The sequence below is a fragment of the Apium graveolens genome, chromosome 8 (genome assembly GCF_009905375.1).
Source record: "Apium graveolens cultivar Ventura chromosome 8, ASM990537v1, whole genome shotgun sequence".
Classification (NCBI taxonomy): Eukaryota; Viridiplantae; Streptophyta; class Magnoliopsida; order Apiales; family Apiaceae; genus Apium; species Apium graveolens.
In genome coordinates, this window is record NC_133654.1 from 11,447,921 (window position 1) to 11,470,473 (window position 22,553).

Consider the following 22,553-nt stretch of genomic DNA (forward strand, 5'->3'; position numbering starts at 1 on the left):
AACTATTCCCAAACAAGAGAATGCTGCAGCAACTTATAATTGAACAATCCAACATATACATTCACAGGTTTAGTATGTCCAGGTTCGATTTTCGTGAGACTAGGCGGAAGTAAAGAAATTTAGAAGTTACAACTTAGCTGATGATGACCCGCGACAAATATTTCACATATAACTTCTTAATGCTTCTGAGTTGACAATAACCTCTTTCAATTTGCAACAAGGTCCCTCGTCCCTGCAGTGTTCTTAATCGCAAATTTGCAGAATTTAGTAAGTAAGATGTAGTAATTACAAAGCGTATCTGATCCAAGCACCTTAACCAGTGATTAAGCACAATGCAGTACCAATCATGACAATCACGAGAAAGAGGAAGCATTGCCTAATCATGGGAAGCAGAACAAAAGTGACTTGCCATGCAGTCCTGTTTTAGAAAAGATATTTTGCTGCAATGTTGTCAGAGTAATTCTTCAAAATAGATGCATGTAATTTGTTCCCTGACGTTCATAAGTTACTATATATGATAGGTGAAGCTCCTAACGGTGATGTAAAGGGTGGAATGAGCCACAATATTACAAAATTCGGCATAGCGACACTCAGTGGCAGATTCGGAACTCGACCTCTGTGGGGGCACTAATGATTGGCTCTATTTAGTGGGCACGTGTCCCTATTGGCCCCTACGTGAATCCGCCCTTGGCGACACTGGAAAATATTTGTGGTCATTTTATCCAAAGTAGAGGCAATCACAGACTTATAGTGTCAAATGTATGTTAAGAGATCTCCCAGTTCCGAACTATGTATAAAGTTACTTCCATTTGTTATAAGGGAAAAATTATAAACTGAAGTACAACAGTTACAAACGAGTATAAAGTCCACAACCAGTAACAATCTCTGGCTGGATAACATAGCCTCTGAAACTGAACACTGACTGTCATTTTCTATCTACACATTTACTGTAATATATTTGAGGTGCCAAATTTTCACACAAACTCTTGAAAAAGTAACAAACTATGTGAAGTTTTGCCTAGTTTTGAAAAAATACAGAGTAAAAAATTATTTGAAGTATGGTCCATTCCATAGTCTCGAAACAACAACAAAATTTCAACCTTAGATTTATATTATAGAAAGTTTGTTCATTGTTGGAAGAGTTGTAGGACAACTAGGTGTTAGTATAACTACAGGTGCAAATGGAAAGATGTAGAATGCAAAGATATTACTTTAAAGATAAGGTTCTAAACTCGATTAAAGCCTTGGCCTCTTTACATAACTAACTCGAGTACTAAACTCTAATATCACTTTAAAACCAACTGTTTAAAAAAGAAATGCTATGCTATGCTCTAATATCATACTTTTGTATTAAATAATTGATAATGTTTGAAACGCTATGCTCTTTAATCTAATGTTTGATAATTTGCTTTTGAAATGTAACACTTTCCAGCTATGAAATTATTAAACAGCTCCTGAATGGCTTGAAAATAGGAGACTCTTGATTTTTTAGAAGCCATGTATAGTTTCCTGATAGAATCTTTGAAATATTCTTGCGAGACCTTCGTATCTCAGAGCTTCCATGTTCTGACAGAAGAAAATAGAAGTACAAACTATATAGGGTGAAAGAGGAATTCAATTCCTTTTCTGTAGTAGTAATCACAATTACAAAAGTCGTCCTAGATATCCTCTCATAGTGTCGAAACCTATGACCCCTGTTTAGCAGAGATTGATCAAGCGTGTTCCAGAGGTTACACTAGAGGAAGCAAGCCATATATGCAAAAAGGGAAGGAAAGAAGACATTAGGAAAGGTTGAGGATCCTGTATCTCCATTGAAACATATTTCAGCTCCTCCGCTTGCAATCTTCAAGTATTAACAATAATCGACAGGTAGATATATAGTTATTTTCTGGGAAGAGAAGTAGAAGTCTGTCATCCTAGTACAACATATTTCCCAGTGTTTAGCTCGATTTTCTCTCAACGTAATCTTACTATCATGCAATGATCTATGTTTGACATTACATAATTGTACAGTCAATTACAAGTCATTTTTCTGGAGTAAAATGGTCTAGTTACCATTCCTACCTATTGTGATTGTAAACATAGGATCTGGATGCAAGTCTTTGTAGACAGTTTCAATCAAGCTATTTCTTATTTGCAAATGAAAACATATACAAGTGGTTTCTGGTAAAGAAATAAGTTGAAAGATATTTATAACTTGAATATTAAAAAAGATGTTCTCTACAATCAAACTCCTGTAATTCCACCTTTTTCTGCTGGAGGGCAGTATCTTTTCCAAAACCAGTGCTCCTGCCATAGGAAATGAATTTCCTCTATCGGAACTTGCTTTGTTTCTGGCAAGAGAAAATATATAAAGATGCTCATTATAAGAACCATTCCCGCAAACAGCAGGAATATCCCGTATCTGAGATGACAAAGAGATACTAGGAAACACTGCGCGACAAGAGCTGTGAAGAACATGTTGCAACACACCACTATACTTTGCCCGGCTGACCTTGTCTCCAGAGGGAAGATCTCGCTGGGAACCAACCATCCCAGGGGTCCCCATGAACGCCCATATGCAAGTACAAAAATACAAATGAAAATAACAAGTGCAGCACTAACTCCTTTTGAAAGAGGCTCGCCTTTACCAAATTTTAGAGCCAGAATAATCCCTATAATCACCTGCAACAGACCAGATATCAGGTAAACGATAATATATGAGTGTGCTTGTCTGTAATCAGTAGAACTTAAAAAACAGCTCAACTATATTGTATACGTAAATTTTGTTTGCACTTGATTACCATGGAGATGAACATTTCAACACCAGCTTCTAGGAAGAATTTTCGTCTGCCAAACTTGTCAACTGAATGCATTGAAATCAGGGCAGCCAGAACAAGTGCTCCATTGGTTATAGTTGATGAATATAAAGATGCATTATTTCCAAAGCCCAGACTTTGGAATAAGACAGGGGCATAAAAAAGTATCGAGTTCATGCCAGTGAGCTGTTGAAATGAGGGGATGCAAATTCCAAGAACCAACTGAGGACGGTTCTTTCTCTGAAGGAGATTGCGGAATGGCTTCTCAACAGCTTGTGCTGCTTTGCTTGCATCAAGAAGATCAGAAAATTCAGCATCAACATTCTTGGTACCTCTAACTCTCTCCAACACCTCTCTTGCTTCTTTTAGCCTCCCTTGTTCTACAAGACTATTTGGTGTCTCAGGAAGAGCAAGGCCACCGAAAAACATAATTAAGGCTGGAACTACAGCTAATCCAAGAGACAATCTCCATCCCCAAGGATGGATCTTCTCGACTCCATAGTTTACAAAGTTAGCTATGAGGATCCCGACACAAGTCGTGAGTTGAAACAACTGATTAAATCTACCTCTGACTTTAGGAGGTGACATTTCTGATAGGTATAGCGGAACTGCCTACAAAAAAAAAACAAGTACAATCAGAACAACAACTATTTCATATCTTTTTTTTCCGTGTTATGCAGAAGTTATTAGTAAGCCTACTTGATTGCCAAATCCAATGCCTACACCGAGAAGGCATCTTCCAATGATGAGCATGGCAATGTTTTGCGCTGCTGCATTAAGGATAGCTCCTAGAAAGAAACTTACGGCTCCACAAAGAATGGAAATTCTCCTACCTCTGTTCCTAGTTACATGTGAAGCCCCAAACGTGGATAGTAGTGCAGCATAGTATAAAGAGGATGTAAAAAGAGTAAGAATCTGATCATCATATTTGCAGTAGTCCGTCTCCTTTAGATGTGCCTGTTTTCTCGCATAAGTTTTATGAAAGAATTCCTTTAGGAAATCATCCATGGATGTCACCCCACCTGAAAACCAACATTTACAGATAAATTACTTTTTACAGGTTCAAACTATTTTCCAAAAGCTTGCAGGCAGGATAATTATTTCTATCATGTACAGACTGGACTGTACTAAGAGTATCAAGATCTTTCTTTCTGTAGAATGGTAAAAACATATGCTTGATACATTGCACTCCTATTATATCATTCTTTGGATGAAACATAAACATGAGAATGTCCTAAACAAATTCCCTTATTCCATGACATGTTTAACCGGAATTCGGAATATAATCCAACACCTATTGGTACAACGATATTCAACTTTGACATATGTAGTTAGGCAAATGACACAAAGGAAGTTGTACATGTTTGCATACTCTTATTCTTTTCAAGGGTTTTAATCCCTGACAACAATCATGTGTTAAATAAAACTTATCTAACACACTACTTCACAACCCTTAGATCTTTATTTCAAGTGCCCAGATTAAAAGATTTTTTTTACCTTCCGAAAGGACTTTTTCCTTTCCGCGGATATTTATAGCGAAAAGGAAAAAGTCCTTTCCGCAGATATTTATAGCGGAAGGTAAAAAATAAATTCAATCCGGCCGTTGAAATATAGATCCGATGCTCCTGAAATAGTGTGTTATTTAAACTGTCCCTAACAATCAGGGACCAGGACCCTCTTTTCAATTGTTATTTTTCATTTTCAATCTTCAATTTTCAGATGGTAATTAATTTTTATTCAATTGAAATTTTCCTAGGCCAGATTTTTGTCACAGCTCCAGTTATGACAGACCAGCAACAATTTGTTCATCTATTAAAATTTGTCATTTTCTTTAAATTTTTATACTCTCTGCTGAAGGACAGTCTGAATGTAAGGAAAAAACAGAGAGAGTGACCAGAGAGAGAGAAAGGGTATGACTTTTTCTCCATAAAAAAGGACTTTTAAGCAGAAAAATACAATTTGGCTTGTTCATATTGGTTGAATTTGAACACACATCAGCTAAGAATCAAACAAAAACTCAAAGAAAAACAATGCATTTTCATGATAATTACAAAGTCATTACATCTACACTGTCACTCATAGAACAGAAATAAAGGGATTTCAAGAAATAAAAAATAAAGATCAAAATGTTAAAAAAGCAGAGGATAAATAATTACCAGAAACACCAAGATCATAACCAAATAAAGATCCTCCCATAGCAGCAACAATACATGTGAATATTAAATACCATGTAACCTTATGTTCATAGAGCTCAGCCCTGGCCCCTCCTGCACTATCTACAAATCCTCCCCCTGCCATCTCTCTCTCTCTGTCTCTCTGACTCTCTCTCTCTTTGTCTCTCTGACTCTCTCTCTCTCTCTCTCTTTCTCTCTTTCTCTCTCTCTCTGGATCAGAAGAGAATATACATTACTAACAAACTAGGAGAGATTAGAGGGTGGGACAAGAAAGATGTTAATGACAATAAACATGAATAAAATCACATGTATATATAGAGTATGTACACTTTTATGGTCTAAAAATGTAATGTAAGGAGTGTGAGTAGTTGATACAGTTTGGATAGATAGATATAAATGGATTGACTTGACTCCATCTCATGCGGAGTTTAAGCTACGTCAGTTTGCAATGTTTGGTCAATGAAAAGATTATATCTTACTACTACACCAACTAATCACAGACGATATTATTTTTAATTTTATTATCATTTGATTATTTTAGTGTCTATTTAATTTTATTTTTTGTCTTGTTATTTCAACTTGTGTTTCTCGGCTACTTGGTTAATGTATTTTACTACTCCCTCTCCCTCTGTCCCTACAAATGTTTCCTATTTATGTTGTACACGTTTGTCAATGCACATTTTTAATTGATAATATTTTTAATTTCGTATTGGTACTATATATAGTATTAAAGTACTCATAAATACGAATTCAACAATATCACTCATGATTATATTTGATCTTATAGATTAGACGTAAATTAATAGTCAATTATTTATCATAAATAGTGTCAGAAATCAAAATAGGAAATATATTAGGGGACGGAGGGACTACTTTTTTATGGCTAAACTAGCTGTCTACAAAACTGACATATATTATTGTAATGCTTTTTTTCAATCTATTACATTGATCTTTGTCCGTATAACAGTTAATTTGAACAGTACAATATTATAAAAGATTAAGCTGTACATGTTCCCAAAGAACAACTTTCAACACTAATCCAATTTGTTGTTTGATAGAGTTTAACGTACCATTATAAAAAAAGAGTTAATTGTACTTTATAACCCCATCTTTCATTTAAAATCAAAACAGTATACCTACTTAGCAAAATACAGTTTGCAAACCCTGAACTTTCAATATCAACTATAACATGCATCAATTGAAATTGAGATGTTAATATTAATAACTAAAATTTCAAATTAATTAAAATATATATTTTAATATATTTTTACATCAAAAAAATATAGTTATTTTCTATTAGTAATAATCTAAATTAATCATAATGCTAAATATTTAAAATATATTTATTAAGCAAAATATATGTTTATATATATAATCATAAAGTTTCTAAATATATCTATAGTTTAAAATTTTAAAATTATACTGAGTAATAAAATAATTGACATTAATATTAATTTTATAATTTGAAATTCTAAATTTTAGTTTAATTTAAAAAAAATATTATTTAAATATTTTGCTGAATTTCAATTTTAGCCTGTGGTTGACAAATTTTTCAATAAAGAAAACGTAAACAACAATAATTATGTAAGCATGAGAATGATTTGTCCCATATTTTAATTCCGGACAATGCTAATAATCTTTTCTCAGTCACATTAATTAAAAATTAATGTTATAATACGCCCATTAAATTTTACGTCTACGCTTATGCTATATCTATCTTATTGCATTTGCTCCTCTATCAATGGGGGATAACAACAATAATCCGGTTTATGGTTTGACTTTTTATGCACATCTCAAATGTGTTTAATATGTATAGCTAAAATAATTATTTTTAATTTTTTTTTGAATTAGAATATATATATTAAATTTTAATTTAGAAAAATAAATTTTAAAAAATGTTAATTCTAATTATATTTTTAACCTCCTAGAAATGCGTGAAAAAGTTAAACGCGTGTATATAATGGTGCAGAGGGAGTATATTATACACTAAGATTTATTAGAGCAAGTCCAACAGCTCCCTTATATGAGGTTTTAAATTCAATTATAAGGATTTTGACAAAAAATGGTGCTCCAACAGTGTTTTAGTGCTTCTTTAAATCACTAAGGCAATAAAAAATTCATCTATCTTTCTTCTTTTTACTTTTCTCTCTCCCTTTCTTTCACTTTTTGTCAATATATTTTCAAATTTATTAATATAATATTAATAAGGAATGAAGATAAAGATCATTGTTGAGTTCAATTTCAAAATCATGTCTTAAATCACTAAGAGTTAATATTTTATAATATTTATAAGTAACCCAGTAGAGCACTACTGCAATTGCTCTTATCTTTCTTCTTTTAACTACTGCTCCCAATTATGTGCTGTCATGAAATTTGTTAGTTTTACAATTATGGACAAAATATATCTTTTTATTAAAAAAGGATAAGTAAGATTCTACTTTTGTCTGATCCACTTGGTTTATATGCTACATATATTCAATTTAATTCCTATTTCTTATATATTTAAAATACAAAAATGTGTCCCAAATATCTTTATGATACGAATTAAATGGAACATTATAAGTCAAGATGGGCCTAATATATATTATTATATAAAAAATAAAAGTCAATGAAAATTAATTAAAATCGGGTGTCCATCTCATGTATTTTGCATTTTGAATTTTCAAAGAATATAATATATACTCCCTCTCCCCCTCAATTCTTTATATTGGGGGACGGGGGCTCGACACGCATTTTAATATTTTTATTAAATATAGTTACATAAATTTTTTTAATTTTTTTTTAAATAAAAATATAATATACTTTATAATTATCTTAAAATACGTGTCAAGCATTTTGAAAAAAACTGTAAAAAATTGAGAATGACGGAGCTATATCTGTGAGTCATTAACCAATAAATGGAGAGTGGCGTGAGAATTCTAACAACTTCAGTGACAGAAAGTTAAAATAGACACAACGGATCAGATCAAATGTTAAGCATTTTGATAAAGACAAGATAACAACCGCCCGTGAGAATCATTGTAAAAAATTGCCTTAATAATTATATAGAGTGTAACCTCGAAGATGATACTCTTTCCGTCCCTAAAAATGTTTTCTATTTGTATTGAACACGTTTGTCAATGTACAATTGATTGTTAATATTTTTAATTTCGTATTAATATTAAACATAAAAATGTCATTGTATTAAAGTACTCATAAATACGAATTTAAGAAGATCACTCATGATTATATTTAATCTTATAGATTATACGTAAATTAATAATCAATCGCTTAGCATTAATAATGTCAGAAATCAAAATTGTAAACGTATAACTAGACGAAGGGAGTATAAGCAATGACAGTAAACAAATTATAATTAAAAAGAAATTACCATTACAAATTTTTAATATCAGGTTAGTCCGATGATGAGAATCAAATTAGCTAAGCTACAAAGTCAACTGCAGAATACTAGTACACGTGTCATGTTTTTATTCGCAATGTTTATAATAATACACACGAAATTCATTATACTATAAAAATATAATCAATAGTTAATTACCACATTATCATTTGGAAATCTGGTATTTCAAAAATAAAATGATGAATTTCAAATGATCTTGCATGCCATTACTTTAGGACACAAATAAGTTATGTACACTGAAACGACACACAAGCTCACTTTGTCATGCTCTAGTACTTGTGTGAAGAAATAGGTATACAAATAAATTTTATCAAGTAAACTTCGTTGCAACAAATATAAGCATAACCTATGAACATACATGTTTTAAAAATTATCGATTTTAACGATTAATTATCCGATTAATCATTTTAATATGTTCTGACGATTTGATTCTATAATCTGATTAATCACTGCACTTTTTCTTAAATTTATATATTTAGTTTAATAAATTAATTATTTTTATAATTTATTAAATACATCCGATTAATCGATCCGATTAATCACCGATTATTGCCGATTTTTACTTTTTAAAACAACGTGAACATATATTTTTACCTTCAATTTTAATTACTTATCCAATAAACTATCCGGTTAAGATGCAACACTGTTTTGGTTAAGTGGCATATTCAGAAAGTGTGCCCCAAAAACTGCTTAAATTAGTGCACCATCTTTATGTTTCTTTCAAATGGCCCTAGTCATCATAATTTCCCACCAGTTGCTTGAAATCGGAAACAAGTTTACCATAATTAAGTTTATCACGTAAAAAGGGTCTAAAATAATCGATATTAACTTTCGGCCTTCAAGCTTCAATGCATTCGAGATGAATTACCTTTTTTTTTGTTTTGACAAGATATACTAAAATTCGGGAAGAGATTTACTTTATGTGCCTCTCTTTTTAAAAGTTCCGTTCGAAAAGGACCCGGGAAATAAACGATATTTAGAATTGTCAAGTCTACTAAAAGGTTATGTTATTATGGGCTTAAAAGCCTAAAAGATGTTTTGTAAAGTACTTGATAGGAAGCTCATTTTAGGGCTTCTCGTAAATACTGGGTTGTTGTCTCATTTGTAAAAGGTTAGAATAATTAAATATGAAAAAGATCCTCCTTTGCGAATTGAGTTAAAATTATTTAATTAACAACATATTTATTTAGATAAAATTTAATTTTCTAGTCATTAATTTTAACTGAAAATGATCGTCGAAGAACTACATGGTGAAGAGATAGTCAGTTGAAGATTCCCTCTATTACGAGGGGAAAACGCGACCAAGGGACATCGAGATTGCAACCTAAGTTCTTATTCCCTCAGCCTAAAGAATTTTTATTTGACTGATCTAAAAAATCGCTGCTCCGAAGCATACCAGCGGGAATTGGAAGCCTAAGGTGGACAAGCGTACGAAGGTTTCTACGACGAAGGGCAAGTAAGTGCTGTCAAGCGACATTCGGCTACATCTTGACAAAGTTTTGAGGTTAAAAAGAGAAACGAGAAGCGAAATTAGAAGATTATGAGTGCTCGAATGAGGAGTTGAAGCTCCTCGTGAAGGAGACGAGGCCTTTATTAAAAAAATTAAAGCGGCATGTTGGATATATTTGAGATGTCATGTCTAATATGTTTCATGTTTAGTTTTCAGATCTTCACAAACAAGAAATATCAGTTCTTACTGGAATCAGTACTTACTGGAAGTCAGGACTTAATGTCATATCAGGACTTAAGGTCATATCAAAACTTAAGTACGGGAGGACTTACAGTTAAGGATGGAAGCTGATTAACAGTAGAAGATCGAGACTAATACAGAAGAAGATATGCAAGGAAAGAGTTAGAGGACTAGAAGAATTATATAAGATATCTGATTGATATATTTTAGGAGACAGAATTATATTCCATACCAATTAGAAGTTATCTTGTAACTGTGTACTATATAAACACAGACATAGGTTTACACTATATGTGTTATCATTATCGAGAAGATCATACATTGTAACCTAGCAGCTCTCGTGATATTTGTTCATCACTGAGAGAGAACAATTCCATTGTAACAGAGTTTATTATATCGAATACATCTGTTTTCTGTTACTTGTATTCTAAATGGATTTGATTGTATTAAACACTGTATTCAACCCCCTTTTACAGTGTTGTGTGACCTAACAAGTGGTATCAGAACCTATCTGTTAACACACATACAGTAAAGATCCAAAACAATCATGTCTGAAGAAGCAGAAAATCCAACCAAGCCCGCCAAAACTGAAGAAACTCCAAAGGTTCAAATCCACAGTCGATATGAGACTATTAGGGTTCACATGCTGAGACCTTCTGAGTATCCCATATGGAAAGTGAAGATGGCTATGTTTCTGGAAGCTACAGATCCAGAATACCTTGACAGAATTAATAAACGACCTCATAAGCCAACCAAGCTCTCTGTTGTAGTTGCAGATCAGCCAGCAAAGACCGTACCAAAGGAGAAAAGTGAGTATACAGCTGAAGATATCTCATCTATTGCCAAGGATGCAAAGGTAAGGCATTTGCTGCATAGTGCCATTGATAATGTCATGTCAAACAGGGTAATTCACTGCAAGACTGCAAAGGAGATATGGGATGTCTTGGAGACAAGATGCCAGGGAACTGATGCAATCAAGAAGAACAGGAAGACTATACTCACTCAAGAGTATGAGCACTTTGAATCAAAACCGGATGAGTCATTAACTGGTTTATATGATAGATTTGTCAAACTCTTGAATGATCTGTCACTGGTGGATAAGGAATATGATCTTGAAGATTCAAATCTTAAATTCCTTTTAGCTCTTCCTGAAAGTTGGGATTTGAAGTCAACTACTATAAGAGACAACTATGCTCTTGATGAAACTACTCTTGATAAAATTTATGGTATGCTCAAGACTCATGAACTTGAGATGGATCAAAGAAGCAAGAGATATGGGAGAAAGTCAAGGACAGTTGCTCTTAAGGCTGAGGAGGAATCCCCCAAAGTGGATGTCTCAAAGAAAGGCAAAGGAAAGGCTCTCATCATAAAGTCTGATTCAGAATCATCAAGTACAGATGATGATGATTCAGAAACTGAAAGTCTACCTGAAGTAGATGCTGATGAAGAGATGATGAAATTGTGTGCTCTTATGGTGAAGGGTATCACAAAGATAGCCTACAGGAAATTTAGAAGAGGAAAGAAGTTTTTCAGGAAAAGTGGAAGTTCTGATAAGAAGGGATTCAGAAAATCTGAAGGCAAAGTAGGAAAGTGAAAGGCATATATCATAGCCTATTTGTTTATTCGAGGATTTAACTCAGCTCAAATAAGGATGTAACAAGTAAATAGTAGTTTTATCGTCAAAGAGATCTCACTAAGTAACATATGTCAAAGGATTAAGTAACATTGTTCATCTACAGTCTTGAGGACTTAATTCACGGGAAGAAGCTCAAGAAATTGATCAAGCCTCAGTGATATAAATCAAGATTGTGGATTTAATCAAGTGACAGAGATCTCGTCAGGGTATCAAATATTTACAGGGATTTAATCTGAAGAAAATCAAGTTATTAAAGTCAAGACATGAAGAAACGTCACGGAAGTTAGTCACTCATGAACCAGACAGTACATCGAGTGTCAACATTGAAGTGTGGAATTGATTCATAATTATCAGAAGATTTTCTGAAGAATGGTTGTTGTTCAAGAGTAGTATTAATTCTCTATTAATTAATTAAGTCGTATAATTTAATTAAGAAAATAAATTATATCTGCAAAGATTAATTTATTGATTAATTGGATTAATTGATTAATTAATTCTGAATTAGTATTATGCATTTTAAGAATTGATTTTGAATTTAAATTCAATATTAATTCAGCAAGACAATCTTTTGTACTAGTATGACAATCGGTATGACAATCAATAGTCATACCGAAAGTCATGCCAGTTCATTTAATTGTCTTACTAGAAGTCCTACCAGCTGTTGGGATTGTCTTGCTAGTTCATTCATTTGTCATACCGAAAGTTCTACCAGCTGTTGGGATTGTCTTGCTAGCTCAACGGATTGTCTTGCCAATTCAGTGAATTTCTGTTGAATGAATATAAAAAAAAACTCAGACAGAAGCTCAAAAATAACAGAACAACAACCTGAAGAAAAAAAACAGCAGAAGCATTTCATCTCTCTCTACTGCATTCAGAGCCTATTAATTTCTAGTCATTAATGTTAAATTCAAACCACTAGAAATCATTATCTTGTTGTTGTGTAACTATCTAGCGGATCAAAATCCCTAGAACTTAATCTCAAATTGCTTTTAGCATTTGATCTTTTTATTTCAAAAATAGAAAAAGTCCATGTCGAATTTATTCTAGATTTGGAATAATTTATTTGAGATTAATCCCTTGTAAATGATACCGTTGTTGTAACATCTTTCAAGTTTAATAATAGTTTTATTTAACTTGAATTTTGTTTCACTTTTTTATTCCGCATTTTATTCGATTAAACGGTATAGTTTGTATTCAACCCCCCCCCCCCTTCTACAAATATATTAAGACCTAACAATTGGTATCAGAGCCTTCTGATTAACGAACAAATCAAGATCCTAGACTTTTGTGATTCTTCCACTCCTTGAATTTTTATTTACTCAAAAATTCATAATGACTACACAAAAAGTTGGAACCGTTAAAATTCCACTGTTCGATAAAGAAAATTATATTATGTGGAAGAAGAAGATGCTCTTGTTTTTACAAGTTGCAAATCCCAAATATCTGGACGTGTTAAAGAAGGGTCCAAAAATTCCGATGGTTATTGAACCAGAGGTTATAGAAGATGATGTTGTAATTACCAAAGCTAGAACCTATGTAAAGGATCCTGAGGATTTTTCTCCTTCTGAAAAAGAAGAAGCCTCCTTGGATGCTAGCCTTCAATTAATTTTAGTTGATTCCCTTGATGAATAGACATGTGATGAACTGTAAAAATTCCAAACACATCTGGGAAACTATTGAGGTGATTAATGAAGGCACAGAGGAAGTTCGGGAGAACAAGTTAGAGATCCTAACCTTGGAGTATGAACATTTTAAATCCAATCCAGGAAAAGGAATTACTGAAGTGTTTGAGAGGTACAATGCATTGATCAACTACCTGAACATAAATGGAAAATATTATTCAATCAGGGAGGTCAACAAAAAGTTTCTTTTAACACTGCCAACTCATCTTGAACATAGAATCACTGCCATAAGAGAAGCGAGAGATCTGAATGAGATTTCTTTGGAAAGGCTCTATGGTGTGCTAAAAACCTATGAGTTGGAGCAGATTCAGCAGAAGGAAGTCTATGGGAAAGGAAGAGTGGTCAGCAAGTCTACTGCTCTAGTAGCTGAAGAACAACAACAACAACAACAATCTCAACAGTCAGAGAGAATGGTACATTCTTCCAAGGCTGAAGAAAATGTGATAGTAGCAGAATTTAATCCTCCTACTACAAATCAATCAGGAGATGATTTTTACTCCTTGGAAGAACTGGAGCAATTGGAAGATGAGTCAATGGCCCTGATTGTCAAGAGATTCTCCAATGTCAGATTCAAGAGGAATCCCAAATTCAAGTACAAGTCCAACTACAACAGATTCCAGAAAGGTGGATCTTCATCCTCTAACACCAGCAGTGGTGTATACAAAACATGGATGGTTGATCGAAGCACCATTCGATGCTTTAACTACAATGAGTTGGGACACTTTGCCACAGAATGCAGGAAGCCAAAACAATTTAGGAAGAACTCTTATGATTCTAATCAGAAGAGTAAATCTGAAAGGGCTTACCTGGAAAAGGGAAGAAGCTGGGATGATACTGACAGTGAAGATGAAGAAGTTGGGAATCTTGCTCTTATGGCTAGTGATGCAAACACCTCGTCGTCAAGAAAAGAGGTAAAATTTACTGATGCTGAATTAGTCTATCATCTAGGAGGCTCCTTAGATTGTGCTCGTCGTGATAATGAAATGTTAACTCAACAAATCAAAGACCTTGAGAAAGAGGTCAATGAATTAATACTTGTGCACATTAATCAAGATAAATTAAAAGAACAAGTATCTTTTCTAGAAAATAGAGTTGACTGTTATAGACAGCTCGAAACTATTCTCAAAGACAAGATCATCGGACTTGATACTAAGGTCAAAGCTTACTTTAATTCTTGCTCTAAGGCTAAAGAGTTCTACAATAAGCAAGCTATTAATCAAACATCTGGAGTAGGTTATGATTACAATGTTGCTATTGGAGAATTAGGCATAAACTCCCCTCCTCATGTTTGTGCTAAAGGTAGGGAAGTACCACATGTGCTTAAGGGTGTTGATAAACCCCTCTATAAAAAATCAGTTGTTGAACCATTTGATGAGACCTCCTTTATTATTCAAGAAGAAATACGTGCTGAAGATCTTGCTAATGAGAAGGTTGTTTCCAAGTCAAGTGTGTCGAAAGTTCCAGTCAAAGTTGTGAAAGCAACTAAAACAAACTCAGACACACCTGAGTTGGATAACAAAAATGCCATGCCTACCATGCATAATTTGCCCGTTGCTAATTCCTCTCATAAAGTATGTGGTGTTTCTAATTGCATGTCTTGTGCTTTTAATTTGATGGTTGCTTATTTTAATGGTAAGCACGTTTCTAGTGATAAGACTACTCCTCGTCGGCATGTGAATAATAAGAAGCATAATAGGTCTAAGACTGCTAGTCCTCCTAAAGCTAGAAAGGAGACATTTGTGCCTAAGCCTAAACAGAAATTTGTCAAGGTTGTTTACAAGGTCAAATGTCCAGTCGTTGAGAAAGTTGAGAACATAAAAGTTAAGAATGTTGTTTTTCCTGATAAAGGTTAATTCTACAAGTATGCCGGACCCAACCAAGTTTGGGTTCCGAAGAAGGTCTAATCCATTTATATTGCAGGGCATTAAACATGTGGAACCGATAGTGTGGATTCTTGACAACGGATCGTCAAGACATATGACCGGAGATAGAGCCCTGCTATCAAATGTGGTTGAGAAAGCTGGCCCAGTGGTTACCTTTGGAGATAACATCAAAGGTCTAACTGAGGGATATGGCTGTTTGCAAGCTGGTAATTTTATCATTGAAAATGTGTATGTTGTGCAAGGACTTGAACACAATCTGCTTAGTATTAGTCAGTTCTGTGACAACGGCTACAATGTTTTATTCGATAAGCTGAAGTGTTAGATTCTGCACAAGAAAAGTGAAAAACCCTCCTTGATGGGAATCCGGAAAGGAAATCTGTTCGTAGCTGACATGAACTCTAGAAGCAATTCTGAAGTCAATTGTTTCTATGCAAAGGCATCTTCAGATGAGAGTTGGCTATGGCACACGAGACTTTCCCATCTCAATTTCAAATCAATGAATTCTCTTGTCAAGAGAGAACTGGTCAGAGGTCTGCCTCAGCTGGAATTCTCCCCAGAAGGACTGTGTGAGGCTTGCCAGAAAGGAAAGTCAAAGAAAGCAAGTCACAAAGGCACTGACACATCCTCCATAACTGGTGTTCTTCAATTATTGCACATGGATTTGTTTGGACCAATTAATGTTCTTTCGATGTTAAAGAAGTGTTACTGTCTTGTGATAGTTGATGACTATTCCAAGTGTACGTGGGTTTTAATTTCTTCACTCTAAGGATGAAACACCACAAGTTGTGATTGATCATATCAAGTTGATCGAGTTAGATTCTAATGTCCCTGTTAGAGCAATAAGGTCAGATAATGGAACAGAATTCAAGAATTCACTTCTCAATGGATTCTGTACAGACAAAGGGATTACCAGACAATTTTCAGCTCCTAGAACCCCTCAGCAAAATGGAGTGGAAGAAAGGAAGAATCGTAAATTGATTGAAGCTGCAAGAACTATGTTAAGTGAATCAGGTCTTCCAATGTACTTTTGGGCTGAAGCTGTCAATACTGCATGTTATACTCAGAATCGAACTCTAATCAACAAAGACTTCATGAAAACTCCTTATGAAATTATGAATGAACAGAAACCTTCTATCAAATACTTTCATGTATTTGGTGCCAGATGCTTCATGCTCAAGGATGGAGATGATTGTCGTGGTAAATTCGAGGCAAAGGCATATGAGGGTATTTTTGTTGGATATGGAAGAAGATCATACAGGGTGTATATCATTGATCAACACAAAGTAACTGAAAGTGTCAATGTTACATTTGATGACACTAAACTCCCTAGTATCCAAACTGAAGATCCTTCTGAGAAACTGAAGTTTGATGATATGTCAGATTCAGAATCAGAACATGATCAAGAACCTGAGGGTGTTGCTGGTGAAGAACCTGTTAATCATGATGATACTCAAGGTAATGGTGATGGAAACATTGGCAACAATGGAGATACCACTGCTACTGACGAAGAATCATCAAGTCAACCTGGAAACAACTCAGGGGGAGATGCTGAAGGATCAACTAGTAGGACACAACATCCCAATGAATTTCAAGGCGAATCATCAACATCAAATCTTCCAAGACAGACTGTCTGGAATAAAGCTCATCCTTTTGAATTGATTATTGGTGATCCAGATGTTGGAGTCAGAACTAGACGTGCTACTCAAAATGAATGTCTGTTCTCAGGATTTCTTTCTGAGATGGAACCTAAGAAAATTGAAGAAGCACTGACTGATCCAGATTGGGTGATTGCTATGCAAGATGAACTCAATCAGTTTGAACATCAACAAGTCTGGAAACTGGTACCTAGACCTACACACAAGAAAGCTGTTGGTACTCGGTGGGTATTCAGGAATAAACTAGATGAAGATGGTGTGGTTACAAGAAACAAAGCAAGACTGGTAGCTAAAGGGTATTCTCAAGCTGAAGGCATTGATTATGATAAAACCTATGCTCCAGTGGCTAGACTAGAGGCCATCAGGATATTTCTGGCATTCGCAGCATTCTCGAACTTTAAAGTTTATCAAATGGATGTCAAGAGTGTCTTTCTGAATGGAAAGCTGGATGAAGAGGTGTATGTAGAGCAACCTCCTGGTTGAGAAGATCCAGATCATTTGGATTTTGTCTACTTTCTTTTCAAGGCTATCTATGGTCTCAAACAGTCTCCGAGAAAATGGTATGACACTCTCTCTGAATTTCTTATTGAAAATAGCTTTATTAGAGGTGTCATAGACGAAACTCTCTTTTCTAAAAAGCATAAGAATGATACTATATTAGTCCAAGTCTATGTGGATGATATAATATTTGGGTCTACTAATGATAATCTCTGTAAGAGATTTGCTAAGTTAATGCACAACAAATTTGAAATGAGCATGATGGGAGAGCTGGAGTTCTTTCTTGGATTACAAATAAATCAAAGGTTAGATGGAACTTTAATTTGTCAATCCAAGTATCTCAAGGAACTCCTTAAAAAGTACAATCTAGAGGATTCTGCATCAGCAAAACTCCGTCAACTACAGCTGTCAAGCTTGGACCATGTGAAAACTCCATTAAGGTAGATGTCACAAGCTACAGAGGTATGATTGGCTCGTTACTCCATCTTACTGCAAGTAGACCAGATATTATGTATGCTACATGCTTATGTGCAAGGTTCCAAGCGGATCCTAGAGATATTCATCTCGTTGCTGTTAAACGAATCTTGAGATATATTAAGGGAACACCAAATCTAGGTATTTGGTACCCTAAAGAATCTGGTTTTAACCTTGTTGGATATATAAATTCAGATTACGCAGGAAGTGTTGTTGATAGGAAAAGCGCCTCAGGGAGTTGTCAATTCCTAGGTAGCAGACTAGTCTCATGGTACAACAAGAAACAACAAACAGTTTCTAATTCAACGGCCGAGGCTGAATATATTACTGCGCGAAGCTGCTGTGCTCAGATCTTATGGATTAGGAATCAGCTACGGGACTATGGCTCTGTATTGAACAAAATCCCTATTCTATGTGACAATACAAGTGCAATAACCATCATCAACAACCCTATGCAGCACACAAGGACCAAGCACATTGACATCAGGTATCATTTTATTAGAGAGCACGTCATGAATGGTACTGTTGAATTATTTTTTGTTCCAACAGAAGAACAAATAGCAGATATTTTCACTAAACCACTTGATGAATCCACATTTACCAGATTAGTTGGTAAATTGGGTATGTTGAATAGCTTTAGTGATTAAACTAGTTAATATCTAAGATCTGTTCTTGAATGAATTTACAAATAAATTTTTCATGAATGAAAAATTCATTTGCAAATTTATTTTATCATATTTACCATATTTCTTGCTTAATTCTATGTAATTGTTATTATCTTATCTTATTTATTTATTCAACTTGTTAAATTTAATATTTCGGAATATTTTATTTTCTCTAAAAATATTTTTCTATGAATTTTATTTGCTAAAATTCAACAGAAATCTGTTTTTGGAATAAAATATAATTATTTCTGGATATTTTAATTTTGTAAATATATTCTGTACGTGTAAATTCTGTTTATATGTGTTTTATAACTGCAATGACAATCGGCAAGACTTTTGAAATTGTCTTGCTGAAAGTCATTCCAGTTTATATGTGTTTAATTTATATTTTCAGTATAGTTTTATACTGGCAAGACAATTGGTATGACTATCAATAGTCTTGCCAGTAATAAAATTTATATTATATATATTTGTTTTTATTTTGTACTAGAATGACAATCGGTATGAATATCGATTGTCTTTCTAGTTTATTCGGTTAAATTCATGTATTTTATACTGGTATGACAATCGGTATGACTATCAGATTGTCATACCAGTTATTTTTATTTTCTTTAAGAAAATCCAACCGTTTGCCTGGTATGACAATCGGTATGACAATCCCAGATTGTCATACCAGTTGTAGTACTTAGGCTATTCTGTGAATAGTTTTAAAATCATTTTCAACGGCTTCCTCATTTTCTTCCTTCTTCTAACCGCTGTTTGTTTTCTCTCTCTCACTTCGATTATCCCACAGCCACCAATATTCCTCTTGCTCGAGTTTTTACTCAGCACACTTAACTGTTATATATACATATTCGTGTGTATACATACAGTGAGGAAGTGCTGCCAATTTTTTTTTTACTATTTCACTTCGTTTTTTCTTTCTCAAATCAGTTTTTTTTGGGTATTTCAATTTGGTTTTGTGTCTTGTGAGATTGCAAATCTGATTTTGTAAGTTAAGAACATTAACGAGATACATTTCTTTCTAAATTTTTTCGATATAATTGATTTAATTCGAATTTTTTTTTAATTCGAATTTTCTTAATATTATTCTTAAAATTCTGAAAGTGTGTGTTTTATTATATTTTTAATGGCTCTCAATTTCCAAATTGTCTCGCATAATCATGTTGGTTATTTTAATCCAGAAAAGTGTGATGTGGAAAAATTTAAGCCGTGGGTTAGATTTTTAAATGACCATTCGATTGTTAGCTCTGCTATTAAATCAAATGTGCTATTAAATGTCGATCTGCTTAGACTGATTTGCACAACCTCTACTGTGGCCGATGATTCTAAATCTTTTTCATTCACCGTGACAAACACACAGTATTTAGTTGATGAAACAGTCATCAATCGAGCGTTAAATTTTCCAATAAACAATTTCTGTAATTTACCCTCTGAAAATGAGATTTCAAATTTTTTCCATGCCATACACTATCAGGGGGTGATTAATTTAACCAAGCTGTCTAAATCCAATTTGGTTTCTGAATGGGATATTTTCTTCGATACACTTTCCAAAGTGTTTGCCAACTGCACTAAATCCAACTTTCACAAAATCACTTCCATTCTGCAGTATATTGGTCTTGCGGTTATTTTTAATCAAAGGATCAATTTGGCAAACTACTTTTACCCATTCTTCTGAGACGTCTCACTACAGCTTTGCGTGATCATTCTATGAATCATAGGGTTTCGTGCTACTACGCTCAGTTTCTTATGCTTATAGCAGAACAACTTCTCACACCTGAGCATAAGGCTCTTTTTGCTAACTCATCAGTAGCTGAACCCCCTCCGGCAAGCAAAAAGATCTACACACGCCAAGACACAACCTTCAAATTCATGCGAGTTCCAGTACTGGTATCTGCTTTCATGGCCACTTTCATTCCTTTACCAATTTTCAATCTTCCCGGTCATGAACATCAAGCTCAACCTCCAGTGGTTCAAGCCACCCAGGCACAAACATCTGATGTTCTTCCACTGCAGGTAATAATTCCTCACTCTCAAACTATTCCTACTTCTGTTGAAAGACCCCCAGTGGTTGATAGGGCTGACCATGAAGTTGTAGAACCGCAGCTTCAATCCCAGGTCATAGAGCCAAACACAGAGTCACAACCTATCTCAAACTCTCCCCCACTGTCTAAAATGTTACCGAGAAGGTTAGTAGGAAGTAGTGTGTTTCTGGATATGAATGAACCCTCAGCTCTGCCTCCTCCCAAGAAAAGAAGAACACTTACTGAGGCATCTGAAAGCCCATCCTTGTCCTCCCAACAGGACATGGACTTTGGAATGGCCAATGAACAGTTACTAGAGACATTCTCTCAACAGGATAAATCTATTGAAATTCGCCATAGGGCCATGAAATCTTGTACTGAGTCAAGCACACTTCCATTACTCACAATGGAAGCATACAGACCAATAGATGATACTCAGGACACAGAGAGAGGAGTGCACATTGAGTTGGTTATAGTGCCTGCCATAGTTACGGCAGAAGAGCAGTCACATGCTTCTGAGGGAAAATCTGACTCTCAGCCACCTCTAATAGAGTCCTTTTCTCCCCTCCCAGATCTAACACATCTGGCTCCCTCACGGGATTCTCCACTCGCAGATTTATCTGGAGAAAGTGGAGGGCAACTCGGTCAATCTATCCCTAAAGCAATTCAGACATCTATTTCACATGAAAAGATAGGTTTGACTGAGGATCGGGACTCGCGAATTCCCATTGCACCACCACTGACCTCTCTTGAAGAGGCTAGGGTGATTTCAATTGCAGGTACAGAAGACCAGCTACAGGATGGCTCCTCACGAGCACTTATATTGAGAGAAACACAAGCACGTGAGTTGAGTAAACCAAACAGGAGAGATATTCAGGTGAGCGCACACACGGACACAAACACTGAAAATCTGTTAGCTCAAATTGCTGCTCTGAAAGAACAACTTGCTAAAAGTCAGGTTGAGGCTCAAACATTCAAAGCACAAATGGTTGAACGGTCTTCTTCTTCCACCTCTGTCAACAATCAGCTGGCATTCATTAGAAATGATATCTCAGATTTCAAGACCACTGTGATACCAAAGCTTAATTCCATTCAGGAATCTCCAACTTTATCAGCCGACGATATTGTAAACTTCAGCTCTCTCGATACTAGAATGAATTCTCTTGAAGACCTGGTTGAAATGAATCATTCACTGGACTCTTCCAGATTCGTGAAGATAGAAAAGGGCATGGAACATCTCAATGAAGGGATGAAGCACTTGTATTTCATGATAAAAAATTCTCACTGCCCTAATGAAGAATAAAGGACTTTCTTTGAAGGGCCGTCTGGTGGAGGCTCAGGCTCTGGAGGTAATGGAGGTCATGGAGGGTCTAAAGAAAAATCTTTAGAGGATTCCTCAACTAAGGGGGAGAAGCAAGGGAGAAGTGGAAAGGGTAAAGAAAAAGATTCTTCTACTGGAGACACAAGGAAGGCTGATGATGTCATACTATAGTGGAGAACAAGATGACTTCGATATTTTTGATGTTCCCACTAAACCAGTCTTGGAAGATAAAGCTGGTTTCTTTGAAGCTGAGGAGGAAAGTAATTTTGAAGTATGGGAAGAGGAAGCTCAAGTGGATCCTGTTTTTGAGAAAGAGTTTCAGCAGCAGCAGTCAGAGTTGAAGAGAAAAGAAGCTGAACTTAAAAAGATATCTCAGATCATTGATATGAGGAAAGACATCCAACGAAAAGAAACTCTTGAAAAGCAACATTTTCATGAAATTAAAGCTAAAGAAAGAAGAAGAGATGTCAAACTGAAGATTGGTAAAAAATTGGATTAAGCAAGAAGAGTTATTGATATACCTCAACCGAGTACAAACAATGATAGGGAGTTTCTTCATCTTCTCAACAGGCTGGAAATTTCTAATCCAAACAATGACGTGTACATGAGTGCTATCAAGACTAAAATCTCAAGGATCACAGCTGCTTTTGACA

General features: G+C 34.8%; 1 protein-coding gene across 1 annotated transcript; it reads right to left on the bottom strand.

The window, feature by feature from the left end:
* Nucleotides 1-1,971: 1,971 nt before the first annotated feature.
* LOC141677843 (sugar transport protein 14) lies at nucleotides 1,972-5,354 on the bottom strand. The gene is made up of 4 exons (XM_074483917.1): nucleotides 4,955-5,354; nucleotides 3,498-3,820; nucleotides 2,784-3,410; nucleotides 1,972-2,664 (listed from the first exon to the last, which is right to left on the bottom strand). Exons 1-4 carry the CDS (start codon nucleotides 5,094-5,096, stop codon nucleotides 2,227-2,229), a joined length of 1,530 nt encoding a protein of 509 aa, XP_074340018.1. The 5' UTR covers nucleotides 5,097-5,354; the 3' UTR covers nucleotides 1,972-2,226.
* Nucleotides 5,355-22,553: the final 17,199 nt, after the last annotated feature.